Source organism: Chiloscyllium plagiosum, chromosome 19 (genome assembly GCF_004010195.1).
Source record: "Chiloscyllium plagiosum isolate BGI_BamShark_2017 chromosome 19, ASM401019v2, whole genome shotgun sequence".
Taxonomy (NCBI): Eukaryota; Metazoa; Chordata; class Chondrichthyes; order Orectolobiformes; family Hemiscylliidae; genus Chiloscyllium; species Chiloscyllium plagiosum.
Genome location: NC_057728.1, coordinates 41,707,699 through 41,732,111, shown reverse-complemented (window position 1 = coordinate 41,732,111; position 24,413 = coordinate 41,707,699). Strand labels below are relative to the sequence as shown.

The following is a 24,413-nucleotide window of genomic DNA, read 5'->3' as shown; positions in this document are numbered from 1 at the left end:
TTAACATGCACAAAGTTCTGCAAAGGAGGGGGTTACTAATTACGATTATTAATTTTAATTCAATTTCGAAATGATTATGGCCATAAAAACACATCGCCATCAGACATCAATGTTTTCGTTTTGAAAAAGAAGTCCAAAGTTGCATTTTCCGTACTGTTATTAAAATTCACACCATCCATTGGCGAAATGAAAAATGAATAACAATGTCAATTTGAAACGGGCAATCTTAATCGAGCACGGTAGTTGCTGGGTAACTTTAAAAAATTAAAAATGGATTAATGAAAACGTGCATGTATATAAATCACTCCATTACGATGAGGAAATATAAGAAATTGAAGCAAGGAAGAAGGAGAATGGGGGGGGGGGGAACGTTCAGTATGGGTTTGTTTACGAACAAATAAGTTAGTTGACAATGCAAACAAAAAGTTCAGGGTTAGAAGTTCCATCTGAGCGACAATTTTCTCGAACACGTTGGCTCCTCCTTGGCTCTCGGGTAATGTTTGTAGATGGTCCCATTGTGCTTTGTGTAAATCCGTGTGTGGTTTCTTTTGTTCATCCCTCGGGTTGTTTCTTCATCAGATAAAAACAAAATGCTTCAGACTACCATTGACGGAAATAAAAGCAGGCACACTTGCAACTTTAAAAAAAACAGTGCCCCTCATCCCTGGTCCAATAGCATCCTCCCCACCCCAGCAAATACACACACCACCCATTCACTTCCCCAATGCGTCTGCAGATTTGCACCCGAGAGAGAACCACGTTTGTATGTTTACAGATAAATTCTTAGGCTAATTGTAAGCGCGAGGAGCTAAACTGTGCCTTTGTCTTTGTTTCTACCATGAGGTAAAACGTGTTCCAGGTCAGCAACGTGCTTTGAAGACTGGGGGATGGGGGCAAGCCGTTACAGTACCAGCTGAGAGGCCAAGACTTTGTGAATGAGTGAGATTTGATTGAGAAAAGAAGTGGCTTTTTTGTTTGCAATGATATTTTAAAAATCGGGAATTGGATGTCTAGAAAAGAAAACTGCTTATATGTGTGTATGATAGCATACACACACATATATACGTGTGAAAGAGCTTAATAATATAATGTTAAAATCCTTCAGGAATTACGTGTAACGCCAAACTTTTTTTTGAGGTGTGTTAGGGTGGGGGAAGGTTGCTTACCATTGGTGTGGTCCCATCTTTCAGTGTCTATGCCTGTGGTACACCATGCTTCCAAATCCTCCTTCCCCCTGTTACACAGCCTATGCTGACATTCCCTCGGCATCCCTACGGAGCGAAAACACAGGATATAAACACATTTAATGTGACAGCATACTCCACCATCCCTGACAGAAATGAAGGCAACAACCCACCACTCTCGGGCAGCCGCCCAACTTCAGGGTTTTAAACTGTGGCTTAACTCCCACTCTCAATTCCCCCATCCCACCCCCCCAAATCAACTGTTCATTTCCAGCAGTCATGTTGCAAACTGCGGATTCATTTCGAAACCCCATTGACCACCAGGCAATAGATCACACTTCTAAAAGTTTGTATTTCCATACCCAGGTAATTTGGATTTAACTAATCAGAGCGATCAAACAGGGATAGGGAGTCATTTAATGCGTCAGTGGTAAGGGCGGAGGTGAACTGAAGCTTCCCCACCGAAACACTCCAATTGCAAATATTTTTATTTCCGAACTGGGGAGAACACACACATATATATATATATGGATTACCCATTGTCGTTTTCCCGAGCCCTACATGCCTGAGGTTGCAATCGGTCTTCTTTCAGGAATTTGTGTTTTTTTTAGCACTTCCTGCAGTAATTTACGGCAATGACTATTGATTAGGTTTTTTTTTAGCATGATCATTTCATTCGTTTCAAGACCTGACGCCATGCAGTCTACAGGGGGAGGAGTCCACAGCAGACGGGCGGGCAAACTTTCCCGTCCTGCATCTTGGGGGTCCCCATTGCTGGGTTTTTTTGTGAATGAAGTTGATCTGCGAATGACAGATTAACCGCGTAGATGTGTTTTTTTTGGGGGGGGGTAGGTTGGCACTGCAGTTTCTTTTCAAAGTTACTTAACCTTTCTTTTAAAAAAAAACTTGCTGCTCTCTCAGCCGAGTGCAAATTGCGAAACGCGTTTACTTTTTGCAACAATCAACGCGTAAAGTTCACATACTGTAAACTTGTTCCTGTCTCCCCCCCCAATACCACCACTACCCAGCACAGAAATTCATGTCTCTCTCTCTCTCTCTCTCCCCCTATTGTGTGGCAGACAAGAGAGGACAGGGAGAAATCTAAATTCCTTGTTCAGAACTGACTCGGCGATCGTGGGAAACTGCCTGCACGTAAAGCAGGGAATTCTTTGTCACTGTTGTTCCTCTGTAATTGATCTCACTTTATGTCGTTGAGCGGCGCACATCAAAGGCGCGCTTGGCTGTTGGAGGTCGAGAAAGCACATGCAGCTTCTACGGAGAGGCGCACACTGCAAGCGAAGATGTTCCTTGCTCTTGTGCAAGCTGTGTGTGCGCTTAATCGTTCAAAATAAGCCACCAACCCCTGTTGCAATTCGGAATCTTACATCTTGCTCGTGAAAGTAGTATCTTAAAGACATCTTTTATTTAAAAATACACAGCAAAGGTGTGGGGGGGGGAAAGAGTGAAATTAGCAGATTTCTCAGTGTAAAATGTGGACCATTTATTTTTGCCAATTTCCTATACCAAGCTGGTTTTAAATTGGGAGAGAGAGAGACGCTTCTTCACCACCACCCCCCACATTTGCCCTTTGTACAGCGATTAGCAGGGCCCAGTGCTGACTTACTCAGCAGCAGACTACAATGAAGTGGGGGGAGGGAGTTGCAGTTCGGCTACCGATACCTTCATGGATGAGGTGCTCCGCTATGCCTCAGAGAGAAAGTGGGAGCACCTCGTAAGCACTCCTAGCCTCGGAATGTTGCTGTGTTGCTCACACGGTGTGTATTGAAATAACCTGCTGGATTCCAGCCATTCACAGGAAGCTTTATTACTGAGTGCCCGAGTCTGAGACACGTGAGCTCCCTTGACTGAGGCTCTACCCCCCCCCCCACCACCACCACCACCACCACCAAAGTCCTAATGTTTTATCTGGCTCTTGTCCGAGCCGATCGTTTCGTTTTCTTCATCCCCCAGCCCCCTCCCCTTCTCAACCCCACCGTCCCCTCCCCCAAACATTTCCCTGCTTTTCTATTCCAACCACGGGGAAAGGTGTTTTTTTTAAAAAACTCATTCTCATTTCGAGGGCTGGACGGGAATTATAGCCCCCAGTAATTCCTTTCCTTTAATTGAAACTCTTCCACACCGGCTGCGCGCTCTCTCTCTCCCCTCCGTGTGTTGGTTTATATAAAGTATGGTCATTATTTGTAAACTTGGCAGCAAACTATAGTACACCTATTTCATTGCCGGTAGATTATAACTGGCTCGGTTCATTCCTAACTCCCATTCAAATTACAACGACAGAAGGGTATTTAAAAGAAACAAAAGCCCCAACAGCGGTACCCACCTCAAGAACGAGCGCATCTTTTTCGTAGCATCCTGGACTTTGTTGCCCTAGTTTATTCCCCCCACCTCACCACCCCCCCCCCCCCCCCCCCCCCCCCCTTCCCCCCCCCTCCATTTCTTTTTTTTTGCCTCCTCCTCATCACATTCAACAGCAGGACGTCCGGTGTTTCTGCTTCTTGGTGTTAACCTGTTGGAAAGAGCCAGGAGTGTCAGAAGCCACAATGAGTACAGGAGGTGAAGGACCGAGCCAGTCATCGACTCCCCCGGAACAACCTGCAGAGACACCGCAGAAGAGAGGTCGGGGAAGACCCAAGAAACAGCAGCAAGTCAGTATCATGCGTTTATTTCGTTTTCGGTAAACTAAATTTTTATTTTAACTGAATGGGACAATTTAGGTTTTTGTGCGTTGGGTTGTGTGTGCTGTTTGTAAACTGCCACCCTCTTGTATTCACAATCCTGTGGCTTCAGTAAATGCTGCTCAGCCTGCTGGAAGCCAGTGTTAGCGATGGGGACGCTCAGTGATGGTAGGTTCGGAAGCGCTTTCAAACAATGATCTCCGGGTGACGGTAACGTTAAACGCTGCCAGTGATATCAATAATAGAACACAGCGTTCAAAAGGGGTTGCAATAAACTGAATGATACTCGGTTACCGGAGCTATCTGTCGCATATTCGCGGCTTCCAAGACTTCTGGGACTCCCGGCTATTTCGTTTGTGTTTTTTAAGTTGCACCCATTTAAAAAATGTGATCCGAAAATCCCGCCTAATTTGATGTCTTGTGGGACACACACTCGCCCTCCCTCCCTCTCTCTCTCTCTCTACGTGGCTGCAGTAAAGGTTTATTTTCCCATAGTTTTGATGAAAATCTCCAGCACTGTGCGCTGTTTAAAAATCCCTGCATTGTTCCAGCGTTGAAAAGTGCATGAGATTATCATTCCCCCCCCCCCCCCCCCAAAATTCTGGTCACTTTCAGGACCGTAGTAATGGACGTTATGTAATGTAAATGCGGTAATTCCAGATTATCTACAAAACAGAGGCGCTTTCTCTCCCCCCCCCCCCCCCCATACAGTGTTGGGCACAGTCATTGCTATTTGCTCATGCATCACTCTGTGCAAGTGAAATAACTGATTTTGCACGCGTCCGAATTGATTCAGTGATCCCAAATTTTTTGCCTCTTTCTTGCTTTATATTCTAAGCAAGACATCCTACAAGGCTATTTAATAATATGGTGTGTGCCCGGATCATGAATCTGCGGGGCAGTGGTTTATTTAAAAAGCAAACAAATATCTGCACAGACTTTTCCTTCCGTTTGGATTTGACACGTTCGCTTTTTATTAAATGTCTCCGAATGGTTGAAAATACAGCTTGCCAAGCGCACAAGTTTGTGTTACTCCCCCCCCCCCCCTCCAAGATTTGGGAATCGAAGTTGAAACGCGCTTGTTTCGAGACATGGTTATTTAAGAACCTGAGCCCATTCAACCAGCAAGTTTTTCATTGGATCTGTTTGCTAAAAGTTTGAATGTCTTCAGTTTGAATGGCGATTGCCTGTTGACTCTGGATATCCCCCCCCCCCCCTCCCAACACTATTAGTTTGGTAAATGGTCACAGCACATCATTCAGTTTTCAAAAGAACGCACGTTGTTAGAAAATTTGGAGTGGATTTCAATGAACCTAAAAACAATAACTTTCCCCCTCACAAGCTTTAAACGATTAAAAGTTTGCCATATTTGGTCAAGTCCAGTGCATATTGTATGCCGGTCGCATCTATTTTGCCAATAATACAATTAGACTTCTTAAATTGCAATTGGTATAGTGAAGATTCATAATAACAACAAGGGCTTCAGAAAGTCAAATGATACTTTGGGATTACTAAAACTTTGGGAAAACTTTTTTAAAAAAGTTATCAGCTAAAAATGACCCAGTATCTCATTCAATATTTTCCAAAATGATAACATGATTCCAATAAATCCAAGCAAACTGCAGAATGTCACCAAGACCCAACTTTATACATTGAGCTTGAGGTTCTGTTTGTGCACTTTTTCTAAAGAATTTAATGCATTGAAGTCTAAAGTTCCGTAAATCTGCCCTTAACTGGTCACTGTTCCATATTAAATTATAGGAACCGACTGGACCACCTACGCCTAAACGACCGAGGGGAAGACCAAAAGGAAGCAAAAACAAGGGTCCCTCCAAAGCAGCTCAAAAGGTGAGATTAACGTGGAAACATTTCTGAACATTAACCGCACTTAGAAGACGACTTCACAAACTAGTTCAATCATTCATCAGAATCCAGTTTACAAATGAGTTCCATCATTCATCCCGATTATCAGAGGATTTACACCATTTTAGTCATTTGTGTTGTTTGAATCACATTTCCTGCTGTGTCAGAGTAGAGTCCAGGTTTAAAGTGTTGAGACCATGACCGCTTCCTATAGGAAGGATCATTTTCTGCTTTAGTCTGAGGAAGTTAAGTAGTTTTGAGAAGGAGAGACTTTTCTCTTGTTATATTTTACCGTAGAATGTGTAGTACTAATTATCAACATTTAATGATGCCATCATACTTAATTCCATCTGAAGAAACCTCTGACTTATCGTTGCTTGACCTATGCTTTTGTCTTAAAATTTCAATATGTTGAATCGCTATTATCAAATGTTAATGAGCAATATTTTGTGGTTTTTCTACACATATGTTTGGCACTTTATTAAATTTAAATTTGGGCATGGCTAGGTTGAAAACAATGATTATTTGAACATTCAAAAAAACCTCTAATTCTGTTCTTTATCGATTTGAAATGTTAGCAGAATAAAAGTTAAAGTTCTCAGTACTCAATTTATTGCAAAATCCATGTGGTGCATATTGACGAGCAGTTCTATGGCAACAAATATTTGCCAAAGTTTGTTTTAATGTTAACAGAAATGTTATAATTGCGCAAAATTTATTCTGAGTTTGAGGGAAAAATATAGATCAGAAGAGTTTTGATCAAGAGTACTAAGATTAAATTTGTGCTTTTCCAAAATAGACTTGTTAATTCCAAAAATCATAAGAGCATGTTCATCTCGTTAAATATTGACATGGAAGTAAAGTTCTGCAAACTTTGGGGGTTGATGATGGTTTTTGATTGTTTTGTTTGAAGCTTTTTAAGATAAAACAGGTGTGCAAATTTTCTAATACACTGAAAATCTCTTGCAACTATGGTCAATGTTTGGCTAATTCATCCTGAAAATGTTATTCCATTGATGTCTACATTAAACTCCTGTCCCCAGAAATTAGGACGCCTGAAGAGTTCTTCAGATTGAGTCTTCTCTTGAAATACTTAAAAGTTTATAAATTAAAAGAGCAAAATGGGGTATTGATCTGTATGTCTCATTGTGACAATTCCTATAAGTGAAATGGAAAAGTGGGAAATTTCAAAGAAAGCTTAGAGAAATCTCGTTTTTGAGACTTTGTCCATTAGGGTATATGCTTTAAAAAACATTTATTAGGAGACCTGTAGTATAAAACATGACAAGAATTTGACAGCAATACATTAACTACAACACTGATTTTTCTGAAATGTGTCATTCTTGTGTTACCTTTGCTGATAAAAGGCTATTACAGTGATTAGTTTAATAATTAAAAGATAAAAGGAATAACTGAAATTAGGCTCTGTATTGGAAGATATTGTGATTGTTTTTTTTTGCTTTTGGTTTTCTAGATTAGAAATTTGGCACAATGTTCTTTTGGTTAAGCATCACCTTTTAAAAATGATAACAATAGCAAATAACTTCCAAACCGAATAAAATAAAAGGCAGAGTTAAAAATTTCAAAAGCTGAAATATTGAAAATTATTTTTGTCCTATAATGTTTTCAAGTCCATTTTTCTTTAACACTGTATTTAATAACTCAAGTTCTTCCCTTTGATTTTTGACCACCTTGGTAAAATTTAAATCCATGTACCGCTCTGATGGTATTACATAATCTCTGCAATAGCTATCTGTCCTGTACATCATCAATTAATCCCTCGACCTGAACCTTTGACACAGTCTATCTTGATGTCTAACAGTATCATTTTGAAAGGTCAGATATCTTTTCCAGGGTTTATATTTGTTACACTTACGTTATTACTCAACAAAGGATGGGTGCCTAAGGAATACTTTATATCCATTAAATTATTTAAACAGGCCTTGTCTTGTTAATTGCCTTCAACTGCACAGGTCTAATTTCCTTTGCGCCCAACATAGCAACGTACAAAAGTACAGCTCAAAGCTCCACCTTTCTTGGTTCAGCTCCCATATCAATTGTCTCCTTATTTCAAGTACTTTAATAACCCTGGAGTTCAGGTAACTTGCAAATCCAAATGTTAATTGTCAATAATTTAAGTTGAGACTTGTTTCGAAGATCCATATTTTTGTAGACATCTTTGGGTTGGACTGTGAAAATTAATCACTAGCTGAATTTATCTTATTAACTTACTGACTATAAGAATGATAATTTGGGGCCAATGATTTTTTTCCTTCTTAATTTTAAAAGTAAAATTACTTCTGAGCAATTTAGCCTATTGCATAATAAAAGACATTGGATGCAATTTCAACTAACGTTTCACCCCTCTTTGATCAGCAATACAACATTTTTTAGTGTACAGTGTATACGTTTTAGTGTACAGTGTATAAATACAGCATCAAGTGTGCCTTGTTGCATAGGGGGTCTGTGTGTTGTTTGTGCCTGAAAATAGCTCAAAAGTAGACTGTAAACATAGTTACTGTAGGAAATGAGTTATTATACAGTTCCTTTTCTTTTGCTAGGGATGAAATTTAGTGGCCTGATCAATTAATAAGCCATTTGTTAGGAATTGGTGAAATTGAGTTGTGAGCGCACGCAAGTTTAATAGAATAATCAAAAGTTTTATGTTTATAATAAAGACATGTCAACTTATGAGATTGTGTTAGGACTTCAGAATATGGAGGTAACATAGTTTTCCAATTCTTTTGTTAGAAAGCTGAGTCCTCTGGTGAGAAACGACCTAGGGGTAGACCTAGAAAATGGGTAAGTGCCCCTTTTTTTCATGTATCGCATTAGTGTTGAACTACTTTTCCTTCTCTCTATATATTTTCCCCTGAATGCAGAGGCATTGATTTCCATCAAAGAACCCTCTTAGTACATTGCTCAACTGTTCCATTTTTCATATGAGTTTAGTTGTATATTGGACTGGAGATACATCACCACTGAACTCCATACTGCCCTTCACAAATGTCCCTGCATTTACATTTCCAGCTAGGATCATCGAATATTAATCAACCATGAGTGATTGTGCTAGCTTAGAGAAGGGAAAATGGGAAAAAAAGTCATGCCCATGTTGATAGTCCACTTGAGATCAACTGATACAGTACAAGAGTCGAGTGTGTGGTGCTGGAAAAGCACAGCAGATCAGGCAGCATCTGAGAAGTAGGAGGATCTATGTTTCAGACAAAACCCAAAACGTAGATCCTCCTGCTCCTCAGATGCTGCCTGCCCTGCTGTGCTTTTCCAGCACCACACACTTGACTCTAATCTCCAGCGTCTGCAATCTTCACTTTTGCCTGATACAGTACAGAGTTGAGGCTACATTTGCCTTTTCTGTGGTTTGTGTACTTCAGTTATCTGTTCCCTTCAGGTACTTTCAAAAGAATCTTGCAAAATCAAAGCTCTTTACTTTGGACGAAGAAGATTTAAAGGAAACTTAAATCTGGGAATCCAAGTAATGTGACCCCAGTTCTATGTATATATCGGTTATAGAAGTTTAAAAAAAAGTTTTATTTTCTTATTATTTTAATAGCAAGGAGATAATGATGGTACTGTATTTGCTAATTCTTTCATTAAATAATTAGATAAGTTTTTGTTACAAGCAATATTGAAGTTATGGAGATTAATGTGTAACAAATGCCCATTAAGATATGATGGTCCTGTTCTGCAGATTTTGTGCGAGTGCCATATATGGAAAGCAACCAGAGATAGATAAAATAGGTTGCAAAATGAAATAGCTATTCCTCTGTTTTGAAAGGGGAAAATTGCTTTTTTAGTGAGAGGAAATGATTGGGGACAATGAGTGATGAAGCAAAGCTTTATATATATAATTTTAAAGAGGAGCTGGTAACCCATTAATTGATAACATGGTTTAACAGGTATTGTGAATGTATAGTAAATTTATACAACTAACAGTATAAAATGACTGTCGAACTTAATTATAGTGATCAAAACTTGCTGTTGAAATAAATCAGTGTAGAAGAATAAACAGTTTTTATTATTCCATGCAGTTATTGAAAGGATTTATCCCTGTAGTGCAAACACTCACGATCACCAATATGTGAAAAGTAGTATGCTGTGTAATGATTGCTTTTAAAATGCTAAATTTACCTACATCTTACAGCACATGAATAGTCCATTTGGTCCTACTGGTCTATGCTGATGTCTATCCTTCACACAAATCTCCTTCCCACAAGAATTCTTATCCTTCTTTATCTAAAGCTATCAGCATAATCTCCTCTACATTTCTCCTTTGTGTGTTTATCTAGCTGTCCCTGAAATGCATCAATGTGATTCTTCTCAACTACTCCTTGTGATAGTGAGTTCCACACTGCACATTCTTGCCATCCTCTGGATAAGGAAGTTACTACCCAATTTCACATTACATTTATTGATGATCATATATTTACAGCCCTACATCACAAATGGAAATATTTTCTCCATGCCTAAACTTGTAAGACATCAACAAGATCATCATTCAGTCAAGAGCCCCATCTTTCAGTCTTTAACCTCTGGTGTTATTGTAAATCTTTCTTACATCTTCTCCTCAACATCCATTTTTGAGAACATGAAGACCAGAAATGTGTAGTAGATCCAGGTTCAGTCATTGATTTTATAAAATTGTGGCAAATTGTTTTAATTGATGCAATTGCTCTTTTTCATTTAACTTTACGTTTTAAAATCTCTAATTCATTACATTGCTATTTCTATGGTGTCTTCAATCACTTGACAAGGAAGTATGGATGATGGACTCCTAATGCCATCCAGTAATGTTGCTCTGTACACATCAGTACAGTACGTAACATCTTTGACAAAATTACAGCTGGCCAGAATATCTTAAACTTAAGGTATCATGAAAATATTTGTTTGAATGAAAGATCAGAACCTAAGCTTGAGCTTTCCTGAATTTAATTTCAGTAATTCAGTTATTTCAATTGTGTTACCTCCTAACTTTCCTTTTGTGATTGCACATGTTGGGTAAACTGAGCAACATTGGAATGCAGATTCTAGTAGAAAATTATATTGTCTGCTTTTGTGACAAACATTACCAAGGACATTTACTACTACTCTGTCCATTTTGATGTCCATCTTCACAGCTGGGAAAGCTTAACTGAATTTTAGTTCAACACTACATGATTTCTTTTTAAAGTACTACATTATTTGGAAGGAACTGACCGTGCAAGCTTCTACCTGTTGTTAGGAGCATTGTGCAATGTTGTCAATTGTAGTAAATTTGGAACTGATTTGTATGAAATTGATTTTATTCATTCAGTGTTTGGTAGCTGTGAGATAAAGGAACCTATCTTTTCTTCTGTTCCTGCCATTCATTAATAACTGCACTTCCCATTATTTTTCTACACTATTTAAATTGAAAAGTAAAACTCCTTTCTCGTAACTTGTGTACATTCTGTCAATCTTGTTTTTTTTTGTATAAATCCCTGTGTGTAATATAAGATGTTTGTTTGCCAGAATCACAAAAGCTATTTTAACCTGAAAATAACTCCTGATTATTTTTGCAAATATTCCACTGCAATTCAGCAGCTTTTAATAACATTTATCACTTTCTCTCTTCCAAGATATCCACAGTTTTGCAGCACATGATAATTATTTGGTTCTCAACTTTAAGATCAGGGAAGAAAAAGATTAAGCCACAATTTCTAGTGTCATGCATAATCACAAGTTTTCAATCTTGACCATTATGAGACCGGTAACTCGAAATTAACATGATTGGTAAGAGTTCAGCAGATAACTCTAGTAAATGTCATTTAGGGCAGAAGAAATAGCAAAAATAACCACTCCTGATTTTCATTGAATCGACTCAAAATGACTTATACGCCAGTAGGCAAAATCTGAATGAGTACAGTTGTAATGTGCTTACAGTTAACTTGTCACTGTTAATGCTTGAAGAATGGCCACTTGATAACAGCGCAGAAGGTTCCGATTGCCTGTGCAACTGTTCTTAGTCAAAAATTTCTGTTTTGGAGGGGGAAAAAAAAAGAAACAATAAATCAAGATAGATGTTCCATAAGAAAATTATTTTTATAGTTCTGTGTGTTTAGTACCTGAACAAGTGATGAAGTTTTTCTGTTCTCCAGTGGGTATTTAGAAACATAAATAATGAGTAATTCTGTAATTGTTGTGAATGAAGAATGTGCTGGAATAACATAACAGTGGCTTATTTTTGTGTTTGAAATGTCCTTTTGGTCACCCTCATTAAGACCTTAGCAGTATGTAACAGTCACAGAATATACTTCACATAAATGTGAATGATTACTTTGAGACTGAATGTAGATCCTGTGTACTATTAATTTGTAGGTGGTCATCCACAAGATAAGAATGTCTAACATGCTATGTCAAGCACTACCAGTTTTATAACACTTATTTGTACTTGACTTTCATGTTTGTCATTTTTTCCTAATTAATTGATTTGCCATTTCCATTAACTAGATGTTGACATACAATTGTGTGTTTACAATTGTGTAATTTAGGAACATAAGATCATGAGTCGGCTTTTTAGCCCCTTGAGCTTTGTCTTGAAAGCTCCATTGCAAATAATGGAGCACCCATCTAATTCTAAGGGAATGAATATCTCTTCTGGGTGGGTGCTTATCAAACAAATTAAATAACATTGTTATCATGTCCTGAGCTTGAGGTATGAAAGAAGCCACAGTAATTGTATTACTGAAAAAGAGCAACTATATCAATGTGAGAAGTGGCCCTAACTTGTACATTATGAAGAATTAAATTCTAATACAAACCTAAGCAGTCTAAAACTTATTAAACTGGAAAGGTCATTTTGAAGATCTGAAATCAATGATAAATCATACACTTTTCAAAAATAAAGACACAACATTGACAGAACACTTGTTGAACAACTATTGTTATAGAGAGAAACCATTCAGCTCATGAGTCACGCATTAGTATCTAAGTGTGACTAATTGCATTTCTGGTTAATTAAATAAAAAAAGAGTAACACATTTTAATGGGATTGTGACTTTGATACTCATTCACCTAATGTTTGTGTATCTACTTTTAATATTTCAATGTTTGTGTTGGTAAAATGAGACAATGCAACAAAAGGCATTAGTATCTTTTTTAGTGCTTTTCTTCCTGAATGTAATATATGGTTAAGTGCATTAACCTGTATCATGAGAATGCATGCAAGCCATTTTCTATTAAAACTAATGTCTGTGGCTAGAATGCTGTCTCTGTGGCCACTCTTAGTGCCAGTCAGCAATTTCTGTTGAAGAACACTGTTCTATGGCTTCACAGCTTAACATCCATTCCCATGATTGTGGCATTTGCAAATATGATGTAGAACAATTCTGTTGCAGAAATATAATGCACTAACCTAAAAAAAAAGCTTGGATTGCAGCTGCTGAGGATAATGCAACAGTCTTGCTGTTTTAAGGTTGATCTCTGACCTACATTTCCAGTTCCCCATTCACATTGATAGTTTTATTTACTCTAGGTATTCAGGCAAGTGTAACTATAAAACTGTGGTGATCTGTAACATGACATTTTTGTATTTGTGACATAACTCAGCAACCCAACTGCTGAAAAATGGTTTTTACAGAACTTAAACCAATAGAGTGCATTCAGTGCATTGCTGTGAAGTGAACTAAGCTTTACCAGATGACATTTTGCTCTTGTGCTTTCCTTGACGTATAAAATCTTTCTTTTCAATATGAAGAATTGTGTGTTTGTAGGCTGCTTTCATTGTGAATGGATTTATCCATGATCCATTGGCAAGCACACTAAGTGAACTCTGCAGATGGCAAGCTAAGATGCTATATTTGCACCTGTGTATGTGTGTCTCTTTATAGTGATATAGTTGAGATGTAACACCTAAATTAATGAATCCGTTTAAGTTTTACAATTCAAAATTTTTAAGCCAATAGTTACAGAATAGCATCATATTTTCTTGACTCCAGAGAGTATGATCGACAAAATAAATCAGAAAATTTGTTTTATATTTTTGTCTATAATGAATTAAACGTCCTTTTGGGTGCTTGCTATTCAGTGAAATATTTTTGATGTTAGAAATTTTTGTTGTGGATTTACTCAGAATGATGAACTAGACTGGATTTTGTGCTCAACATCAGAGAATCAGAATTTTTATTATATTGAATGTTTAAAAAACAAGTGCGAGAAACAGTCGGCAGATCTGGCAGCTTCTATGGAGAGAGAAACAGAGTTAACATTCGGGTCGAATTTGAAAGTTCAACAGATTGAAATGTTTCCAATGACAATTTGCATGTTAATTTCAGAGCTAATAATGATAAAAAGACTGTGTGCAATGTAACAGAAAACTTACTGTAATTTAATGTTTTAATTACTTTGTGGCTAAAACCTGATGAGGAATGACCACATCACAAAGAATTGAAACCAGGTCTTTAATGTTGAGTAAACTAAATAAAGAAAATCTTCCATTGTCAGTTGTTGCTCAGTGGTAGCACAGTTGCTTTCAAATTAAAAGATTGAGTTTAAAGACCGCTCCTGTAACAAACTATTTCTTAATTTTGTTTTACCAGCATCCATATGTGGAATTCTTCCCCACAGTTGTGCAGGCTCTAAAACAGTGCAATCCCTGGTATTAATCCTCCTTTGATGTTTCTTCTCAGCTGAAAACTTCAGGGTAAAATTTAACCTCCACAAGGATGTAAAACAGGTGTTGCCAGATTAGCTGCTTTTTGTACACATACCTGATTTTTCTCTTTCAATTGAAGCCAATGAAAGGAACTTTGGGTAAGATATGTAATGAACAGCTAATTCACGACCAAGTCAGAGTTGAAATTTTACCTCCAGTCCTCAGATGTGTGTAAAGATGGGGAGACCACAGCTTGACCTGAAATTTTTAACAACACAAATTGAAATTGCTGGAAAAGCTCAGCGGGTCTGGCAGCATCTGTGGAAAGAAATCATTCTGAGGAAGGGCCACTTGCCGTGAAACTTTAGCTCTGATTTCTCTCCACAGATGCTGCCAGACCTGCTGAGTTTGTCCAGCAATTCCTATTTTTGTTTCTGATTTACAGCATTCACTGTTTTTTTTTTATTTTCCTGAAAATTTTAATGGGTTGTTTGTGAACATAGAATGGCATGGGCGCAATTCTTACATTCTCAAAGGAAGCAAAAAGATTGGGAATGAAGGCAGCATCTGAAGTTGTACCAGAAAAAAAATTGTGAAGACATTAAACTGAAAAATGGTTTAGAGATTAGATCAGACTGAGAGTTCGTTCCATTTTAGCAACAAGGCACCAGCTGGGAGAGAGGAGGTGCTGCTGTCTTCACTGCCTACTTGGGAAGAAGTTCAAGAGCAATAAAAGGCAGAGGATCAGCAGATAACACACACTGCCCTGACCACCAAACTTGCTGGTTTCAAATCCTTTGCTGAGGAGCCTTTGGTTTTAGCACCTCCAATTTAGACATCCTCAGACCTAATGTCCATTCACTGTCAAAACTTGCCCAGAAACGTGATCGCTATCTAATTTGCGTGCATAAAGCTAAGTTTCTGCTGCACTTCTAATGGACTATCACTAAGGAAATTGATGATCTTGCGTTCTCAATTAACGGGTAAAGTCCAAAGCAATAAAACGGAGTGATTTCCTAATACAAATCTACCTAATATTCCCCCCTCAAGAAATATCTTTGGAAAGAGTAACTGGTCATTCGCTTTCAAATTTGCTGCCTTATTCAGCTAAAAATAAATGAATACGTTGCAAAGTGATTCACTGTGCATAGTGCTCTGAAATGTTTGAAAGACCAGTTTGCATGAATGTGAGCCTTTTAGTAGTGCAAAAAGTTAAGAATCAGTGTGCTATTACAGTTTCAAATTGAATTATGATATTCCTGCTTTGGACTTTGGGAGCTAAATTGGTCAGGACACATTATCAGACCTGGATTTAGAAGTGCTAAAATGTTTGCTTCTGACTCAGATTGAAACCGTAGTAATTTTCACTGCTTGAAATTAACTTTCAGAAACACACATTCCGGGGCCCTGTTTCCTTTGCTGTGTTAAACTAAAATCACACATGGTCTTCAACAAAAACTCAGTACAAATCTGTAAATTCATATTACAAAGTGAGAAATGAACAAAGGTCAGTTTAGCTAAATATATTTGCAAGAATGTCATCATAACAATTTAATTGTACATAAATTCATAATGAAACTCAAACTGAAATTGTGCTTTCCTGTGTGTGGATAATGGAAGAGGAAATACAGCCATAGTTTAGGATTTAAGATTTTTAGTTAGGACAAAGACAACAGAACATTCGACAACAAAAACAGAAGTTGCTGGAAAAGCTCCGCAGGTCTGGCAGCATCTCTGAAGAGAAATCAGAGTTAATGTTTTGGATCTGGTGACCCTTCCTTCAAACATTACTGACAGCACATTACTCTCTGTGGTGTCGTCATTCAATTGGAAGAGTGTGTTGATAATTAAGCCCCACATTCCACAAGCTAGCACAAATGTATAAATACCTAATTAAACTGCCAAGATTATAAATTTCCCTGATGTACTGAAGTTCAGGACCAAAGTTATTTGTATCAGGTTTTGTTATTAATAGGAAAATAATTCTATTCATTGCAAACTTGTTCTTCAACAAATGGCAAAAATGTTAATTTACTGCTGTGAGACTTAAATTATACTTTCTAGCACATATTCATTCACAGATAAGACAGACCAAAATAAACGATATGACACAACTATCAAGGGTGGAAAGATATAGACAAGGAAAAGCAAATTCTGTAGCTCAAAGTCCAGATCACAGTGATAGGATGAGTTAACTCTCATAGTCCTCTTGGTAAGTAATAGTAACAACATAATGTTGGCTGCAGAGTGCTGGTCGAGTTATGATTCAGTAATGGCTTGGGGTGATCTAAGTCTTTTCTGATCTTGAAACTCTTTCTTTAGAGTCATTAGGTTTTATTTATCTTTGCTCCTTAGAGAAGGAGCTGAGTGCTTGCGTGAAGGCTCCTGAGATGTCTCTTGGTGCACTGCTCTCATGGGGCTGTGACAGACGTAGCTGGACCAATCTGAAAACTGTTTGCACTTTCTCCTTAAATCAAAGATTCCTGGTGCCACTATGTCTCATAAAGTAGCTACCACACTGCTTTAAAATTGCAGCTAAAGTGTACACTGCACAATGCCACTTGATCTGCAAGTAACAAAAGAATTAGCCTCCTACATTTTTGATGCTCATGAAATTATTTCATATTGAGTTTGTAGCTGGATATAACTAGTTGTCAGGAATGCTAAAAGAAAATTGAGATGCAGAAGTCGCCATTATCACCTTAAGACTGCATTTTCTCCAAAAACGCATATTGGGGTATTGAAGCTAGTTACTTATAACAAGTAAAATTGCAGATTCCTGATGACCTAATTGCTTGAGTAAATTAATAACTCAATACAGAAACATGGCCTTGTCATTTAGATGTATAAAAAGCATCAGTGAAGACTAGTTTCATCGGTGTCCTCAACCTAAAGACTCCTGAAAGGCAACTCTGGCTCATTTTCAGGTGCTCTGCTACTGCAGTTATCAGGATTCTTCCAATTATTTTATGGACCCTGTTGTATTGTGCTGATCTGTGACACCTGTGACTCCTGGATGCCTAAGCTATGAATGCCATTAAAAAGATATCTCTCTTTTAATTTAAAAAAAAATTCTGTGGTTTCGGGAGGAGTAGGGGAATCTACAGTTTGCCTTTTGATGTGTGATCTGTTCACATTATGTTCGCCTTCACAGCACCTCTCCTTCCACCATTAAGAATCATAACATCTTAAAGCACAGAAGGAGGCTGTTCAATCCAAAATATCTTTTGAGTCCAATTTAGTCCCACATCCCAGCTTTATTCTGATAACCCTACAAATAAGTCCTCATCAAGTATATGTCCAGTTAGTTTATGTAAGTTCTAATGGAATATGCTGCCCATTTTCTTGTATTGAATTTTAAATCCTGTGTGTATGAAAGATTTCTGAATTTAACTTCTATTCTTTTCCAACTCTTAAGCCTGTGACCTCTAATTACTGATCAAGCTTGCTAGAGGAAATGGTTAGTCCTGTAATTCTCTAGCAAAGCTGCTCATGATTTTGAACACCTCTATCAGACCCCCTTTCATCTTGTCTGCTCTAAAGGGATCAATTCTCCAATCTTTCCACAGTCCTGAAGTCCCACATTCCTGGTGCTCAATTACTTATGTATGTGCTTTCTAGGACCTTTGAAATCCTTCCGAAAAAGCAGTATTCCAAATTGAGTACTTCAGCTGGGGCCAATTCAGACTAAGATTTTGGTTTATTTCCTTGCTTTACTAGTCAGAGCCCCTATTTACAAAGACAAATAGCTTATGCACTTTTTAAAATTTATTAGCAACTTGCCTACCACATTTGTGCAGTGTGCATTTGTACCCCAGGTTCTTTTGCTTTTGCATCACTTTTAAACTTGCATTATTTTGATTATACTGCCTCTCCACATTCCCCTCAAAGTACATAATTTTATACTCAACTGCAATGCGTTATGTCTGCTCTTCCTATCCATTTCACCATATCCACGACCACCTCATGGTTGTTACTATCCTCAAAATTTACTACATTGTCATGTTTTGTCATCTGCAAACTGTCCTCCCAATACTTGAGTCTAGGTCCTTGATATCTGCCAAGAAAAGCCAAGTTCATGATACCAACTGTGGAAGACTTGTTGCACACTTGTCTATAGTCAGCACCTAGTCCTTTACTGTTAGTTCCTGCCTGCTATCTCTTAGCCTTAGCCTATTGCATTCCCAGGTTACCACCATCCTTTTAATTCTGTGTGCTTCTGTTTTTCAAATAAGTCCATGATGCAACACTTCATCAAATTACTTTCAAAGTCTGTGTACAAGATTTATTACACTACCTTCAAAAACTTGTTTTGTTACACAATCAAACACTTACCTGAGGACTACTGCTGTGGAGGCAGATGACCTGAAATTGGATGCAGTGGTCAGATGAGCTACCTCAGGAGACATGACAAGAGGCAGCAGTTGACCCAAATTAAGTAAATGAAACATAAAGCCCAATTTCAGACTTCCCATAAATGGCCAGAAGCAGTTTCTTGTTGTGTTAATGTTGGTTATACTACTTACCTGTTCTCATAAATGACATACTTTAAAAATAATTCGGTGCAAGGAATACTTTATAATATTTCAGTTGTGTAAAGGAAACAATGGTATGTGTTAATTACGAAGCCATTAACATGGAAAAGTGTCCTGTAGCACTTCAGAGGTGAAATAACAAACTAAATGTTGTCAAGGGGATGACTTAAAGCTTGCAGATAAAGCTATGTTTGGGGAGAGGGTTTCACTAGATCTATTGGCCCATTGCCAGTGAAGTTGTAATAAAAAAAAACTATTATCTTCCATGTTGTTTCAGTTCTACAAGCTACCTATGAAATAGCCTTCTCAGGGTAACTAGGAATGAGCAACAAATGTGACATTGTTGTGTCACCAACACTATCTGAATAATTAGTATATTGTTTTTTGTGTTTTTCTCTCTGATTCTAGTGTCTTTATTTACAATTAAGCATTGAGACTCTTGTACAGTGTCTCGTCAATCATGAATTATTCAGTGAATCTAACATATAGAGTCATAAAGTTTGCAGCACAGAAACAGACCTTTTGGTCCAACTCATCCATGCCGACCAGATATCCTAAACTTAGTCCCATTTACCAGCTTTTGACCCATATCCCTCTAAACCCTTCCTATTCATGTACCCATCCAGATGCTCTCAAATCATGTAATTGTACCAGCCTCAACCACTTCCTCTGGCAGCTCATTCCATACACACAATGCCCTCTGCATGAAAATGTCCCTTAGGTACCTTTTAAAATCTTTTCCCTCTCACCTTAAACCTATGGTCTCTAGTTTTGGACTTCCCTATCTGGGGATAAAGACTTTGGCTATTCGCCCTATCCATGCTCCTCATAATTTTATAAACCACAAGGTCACCCCATAGCCTCCAGTGCTCCAAGGGATAAAAGCCTCAAGCCTATTCAGCCTCTCCCTGTAGCTCAAACCCTGCAATCTTATCAACATCCTTGTAAATCTTTTCTGAACCCTTTCAAGTTTCATTACATCTATCTTAAAGTAGGGAGACCAGAATTGAATGCAATGTTCCAAAAATAGCCTAACCAATGTCCTGTACACCTGCAACATAACATCCCAACTCCAATACACAATGCGCTGACCAACAAAGGCAAGTGTGCCAAACCCCTCCACATCTACCTGCGACTTCACTTTCTAAGAACTATGCACCTGCACCCTAGGTCCCTTTTGTTCAGCAACACTCCCCAGGGCCCTACCATTAACTGTATAAGTCCTGCTCTGATTTACCTTACCAAAATGGAACACCTCACATTTTGTTAAGTACAATAGAATCCCTACAGTGTGGAGGGATCCCTTACATTTATGTCATAAAATTATTTTCCTTAAAGTACTGAAAATTACTTTCCCTAAGGTACTTTCCTTTAAAGTAAGCCACTGAGGCAGTGGTTAGCACTGTTGCCTCACAACACCAGGGATCCGGGTTCCACTCCTGCCTGGGGTGACTGTCTGTGTGGAGTTTGCACATTTTTCCTGTGTCTGCGTGGATTTCCTCCGGTTTCCTCCCACGAATCCAAAGATGTGCAGGTCAAGTGAATTGGCCATGCTAACTTGCCCATAGTGTTAGATGCATTAGTCGGGGTAAATATAGGGTAGGGGAATGGGTCTGGGTGGGCTACTCTTTGGAGGTTCTGTGTGGACCAGTCGGGCCGAAGGGCCTGTTTCCATACTGTAGAGAATCTAATCTAATCATAGAACCAAAATCGCAGATCATCAGTTTTTCATAACTAGAGTTGGTTAACCAGTTTTGGTTCTTTTTGATTCTGGTGATACAATCTCAATATTCTTTTAAATATCCAGACATGGGGAATTCCTGGTTTGTTTTAATTCATTGTGGTTAACCAGTTTTGGTTCTTATTGACCTTGTAAATGTTGTCTCAGTATTACATTTCTACTTGCAATCGTGAGAATTCCAGAATTTCATGACACATGATTTGATCACTTGTTATTCATTTGCTCATGGGGATGTGAAAGTTTCTGGTAAGGCTTGCATTTATTACTGATTCCCTCCACCTGAGATAGGTCTACTCGAAGTGCACTTTAATGGCGAGTTCCAGGCTTTTGACCAATGACTGAACAGCAGACTGAACAAAATGTAGAGTTTGAAAGGGTGGTGATATTCCTAGTCATCTGCTGCCTTTGCCCTTCTAGGGTGTGGAGGTCACATGTTTGCAAGGTGTTGGTGGGTTGTTGCAATGCACCTTGTTTATTGTGCATAATTATTTCCCATTCACTCTGTGTTGGTGATGAGGAACGTGAATATTTGTGGTATTGTTAAGATAAAGCAGGCCACTTTGTCGTAGGAGATATTGAACTTGAGTGTTGGAACTGCAATTATCCAGGATCATGATGAGTATTCCATCGGACCCATGACTTGAGCCTTAGTAGATGGTACTTGAGAATCATGAGCTGGCCACAGAACGTCTAATCTTTGACCTGTAATTGTGGCCATAGTACTAATGGCTGGATTAGTAAGTCTCTGGTAAATGGTATCCAAAGACATTGACAGTGGGAGAATTCAGCAATGGTAATGTTGAATATCAAAGGGAGATGGTTAGATCCCATCTTGCTGAAAATTGCCATTGTCTGACATTTGCGTATGTTACTTGCCATTTATTAGCCAAGCCTAATTCTAATCCAGGTCTTGCCACATGTGGGCATCAGCTGTTTCTTGATGAGGACTAAAGAGTCGTGTTGAACATTGTTCAGTCTTCATTGAACATCTCCATTTATGGCCTTAAGGATGAAATACATGAAGCTAGTTGGACACTATCCTGTAGAACAATGTCCTGAGCCTGAGACAATTGACCTTCCATCTTCCTTTTTGTTGGATATGACTCCAACCAGTGGAGGCTTTTTTCCCCTGATTCCCAGAGTCATCAATTTTGCTGGGATCTTTGATACCCCAAACAATGAAATGCTGCCTCTGTCAAGGGCAGTCACTCACCTCAATTTAGGCCTCTCTACATGTTTGGACCAAGGCTGTAATGTAATCTGGAGCTGAGTGAGAAAATGAAAATGAGTAGCAGCAAGCATTTGTTGCTGTGTAAGTGCTACATAAAGCACCATCACCAAATCTTCCATCACTTAGCTGGTGATTGAAAATTGACTGACATGGTGGTATTGGTTTGATTGGATTTATCCTGCTTTTTGAATACAGGACAGACCTGAAAAATATTATACATTGTTGGGAGAATGCCAGTGTTGTAGCTGCATTTATAGCTTGGCTAATTGTGGCACAAAAAGTCTTAAGTTCAGTAGAAATGTATTTGTAATATTCCAAAAGAATGAAACAGGACTAGTCTTTTGGACCCACAGCAGTATCCAACGTCTTCAGTTTTTTAATATTACATTGGCTGGCAATTGGTATCAGTGATGCTTAGGATGAGGCCATCCATGTGGAAGTCCTTGTTGATGTGCAAATGCCCTCCATCATTGGGAATTGTGTTGTTTTTGGAGCCGGCACCTCTGATTAGTTGTTTAATTGTTTAATGCGAGTCACTACTTAAGAGCTTTTGCTTGATAGCTGTGGGATCATTTCATTCTATCTGTGCCATAGTTTCCACTGTTTGGCATGTATGGTCCTGTCTCTTCATGTCAAGTTGGTGTCTTACTTGTGGGTATGCCTAATGCTGTTTCTCACATGCCTTCCTACACTCCTCATTGAACTAAAATTTATTCCTAGCTTGACAGTAGTGAGAAAGAAACCAGGGCTTGAATTTACAACAATTCTGCTTCTGGTACATTTGGATGTTCAGATCTGTTCTGAAGCAATCCCATTTAGCTTGGTGTAAACATTCAACTTATTTTATATCTAAACAAATCTTCATTGCTGCACATTAATACCATCTCCGAATGAGACTTAGCTGTGTCTGGCAACAGTTGCAGTTTACTGGCTGTTAGTTATTTTAGACAAAACTATGATGCTGGCTATAGTTGACCAATAGATTAATATGATTTTTTTTAAAGAAAAAGAAATTTGAAGAGAAAGCCAAATCGAGTAAGGTCTTTTTAACAACATCAAAAATACATTTGTAATCCTCAAAGGAAAAAGCCAAACCAAACTGATACGATAAGAGTGAATGAATGTATAGCAAAAAACAAAAGTTGCTGAAGAAACTCAGCATGTTTGGCAGCATCTGTGGAGAATGAGCAGAGTTAATGTTTTGGGTCCAGCGATCCTCCTTCAGAACTATTATTGCCAGGAAAAGGTTGCTTACCATGTGGAAGGTGGGATGGGGGGAGAAGTAAGCAATTGGTGGACTTGAAACCCAGACAGAGAGAGAGCAGCATTTGGCAGACAAAGGAATGGGTAAAGGTCAATCTGGGAGAGTCAATAGCTGCTAATGGGGACCATTAGTGGCTGACAATGGGTTCTTTATAGTAGCAGCCTATGTGATGTTAAGGCCTGGTGTATAGGGGTTAGGGTAAGGACATGGGAGAAGGTGCCCAGGCTTTAAAATTGTTGAACTTGATACTGAGTTCTGAAGGCTGCAGGGTCTCCAAATAGAAAATGAAGTGCTATTCTTCCAGCTTGCACTGAACTTCAGTGGAGCACTGCAGCAAACCAGAGACAGAGATGTTGGCCAGGGAGCACGGTGATGTGTTAAAGTGGCAGGCAACTGGAAGCTTAGAGTTATTTTTATGGATAGAATATGTTATGCAAAATGGACACCAGTCTGCACTTCGTTTCCCCAATGTAGAGGAGACCACATTGTGAGCAGCAAGTGGTAGTTTGCATTCTGGATTGAGTGAAGTGCAGGTAAATCACTGTGTCTATGGAACTGGTGTCTGCAGCCTTGGATACTGAGGTGGGAGGAAGTAAATGGGCAGGTGTAATACCTTCTGCGATTGCAAGGGAAGGTGCCATATGGGGGTGTGGGGTGGCGTTGGGAATGAAGGAGGAGTGGTCCAAGGTGTCTCGGAGGGAATGGTCCCAATGGAAGGCTGATAAGTGAGGTGAGGGGAATATGTATCTGGTGGCGGCATCAGCTGGAGGTGGCAAAAATGGCGGCTAATGACCCTTTGGATGTAGATGCCGGTGGATGGTTAATGAGGACTGGGGGACCCTATTGCTGTTGTGGAAGGGAAGCAAGGGGGAAGAGGGCTGAAGTGCAGGAGATGGGACAGGCACGGCTGAGCCTGGTCAACCACATGCTAGGGAATCCTCAGTTGATAAAGAAATTGGACATTTCGGAGGATCCCTTGTAGAAGCTGGCATCATTGGAATTGTTGGAATAGAGTTGGAGAAACTGAGAGAGTGGAATAGAGTCTTGACAGGAAGCAGGGTGTGAGAATGTATAGTCAAGGTGACTTAGAGTCATAGAGATGTACAGCATGGAAACAGACCCATCGGTCCAACCCGTTCATGCCGACCAGATATCCCAACACAATCTAGTCCCACCTGCCAGCACCTGGCCCATATCCCTCCAAACCCTTCCTATTCATATACCTATCCAAATGCCTCTTAAATGTTGCAATTGTACCAGCCTCCACCAC

The 24,413-nt window shown here is 38.9% G+C and overlaps 1 protein-coding gene across 6 annotated transcripts in view; it reads left to right on the top strand.

Moving 5' to 3' along the window:
• The first annotated feature begins 3,633 nt into the window (after positions 1 to 3,633).
• hmga2 (high mobility group AT-hook 2) overlaps positions 3,634 to 24,413 on the top strand; it is a 196,074-nt gene continuing 175,294 nt past the window's right edge. For 4 of the 6 annotated variants that reach the window (XM_043709647.1, XM_043709646.1, XM_043709650.1 and 1 more), the window contains exons 1-3: positions 3,634 to 3,879; positions 5,642 to 5,728; positions 8,495 to 8,545. In XM_043709647.1, the coding sequence (XP_043565582.1) occupies positions 3,746 to 3,879; positions 5,642 to 5,728; positions 8,495 to 8,545 (272 nt within the window). In that variant the 5' untranslated portion in view covers positions 3,634 to 3,745. Of the gene's footprint in view, positions 3,880 to 5,641; positions 5,729 to 8,494; positions 8,546 to 9,152; positions 9,238 to 24,413 lie in introns of those variants that run through there. The other 2 variants (XM_043709648.1, XM_043709651.1) reach the window with 2 other exon arrangements.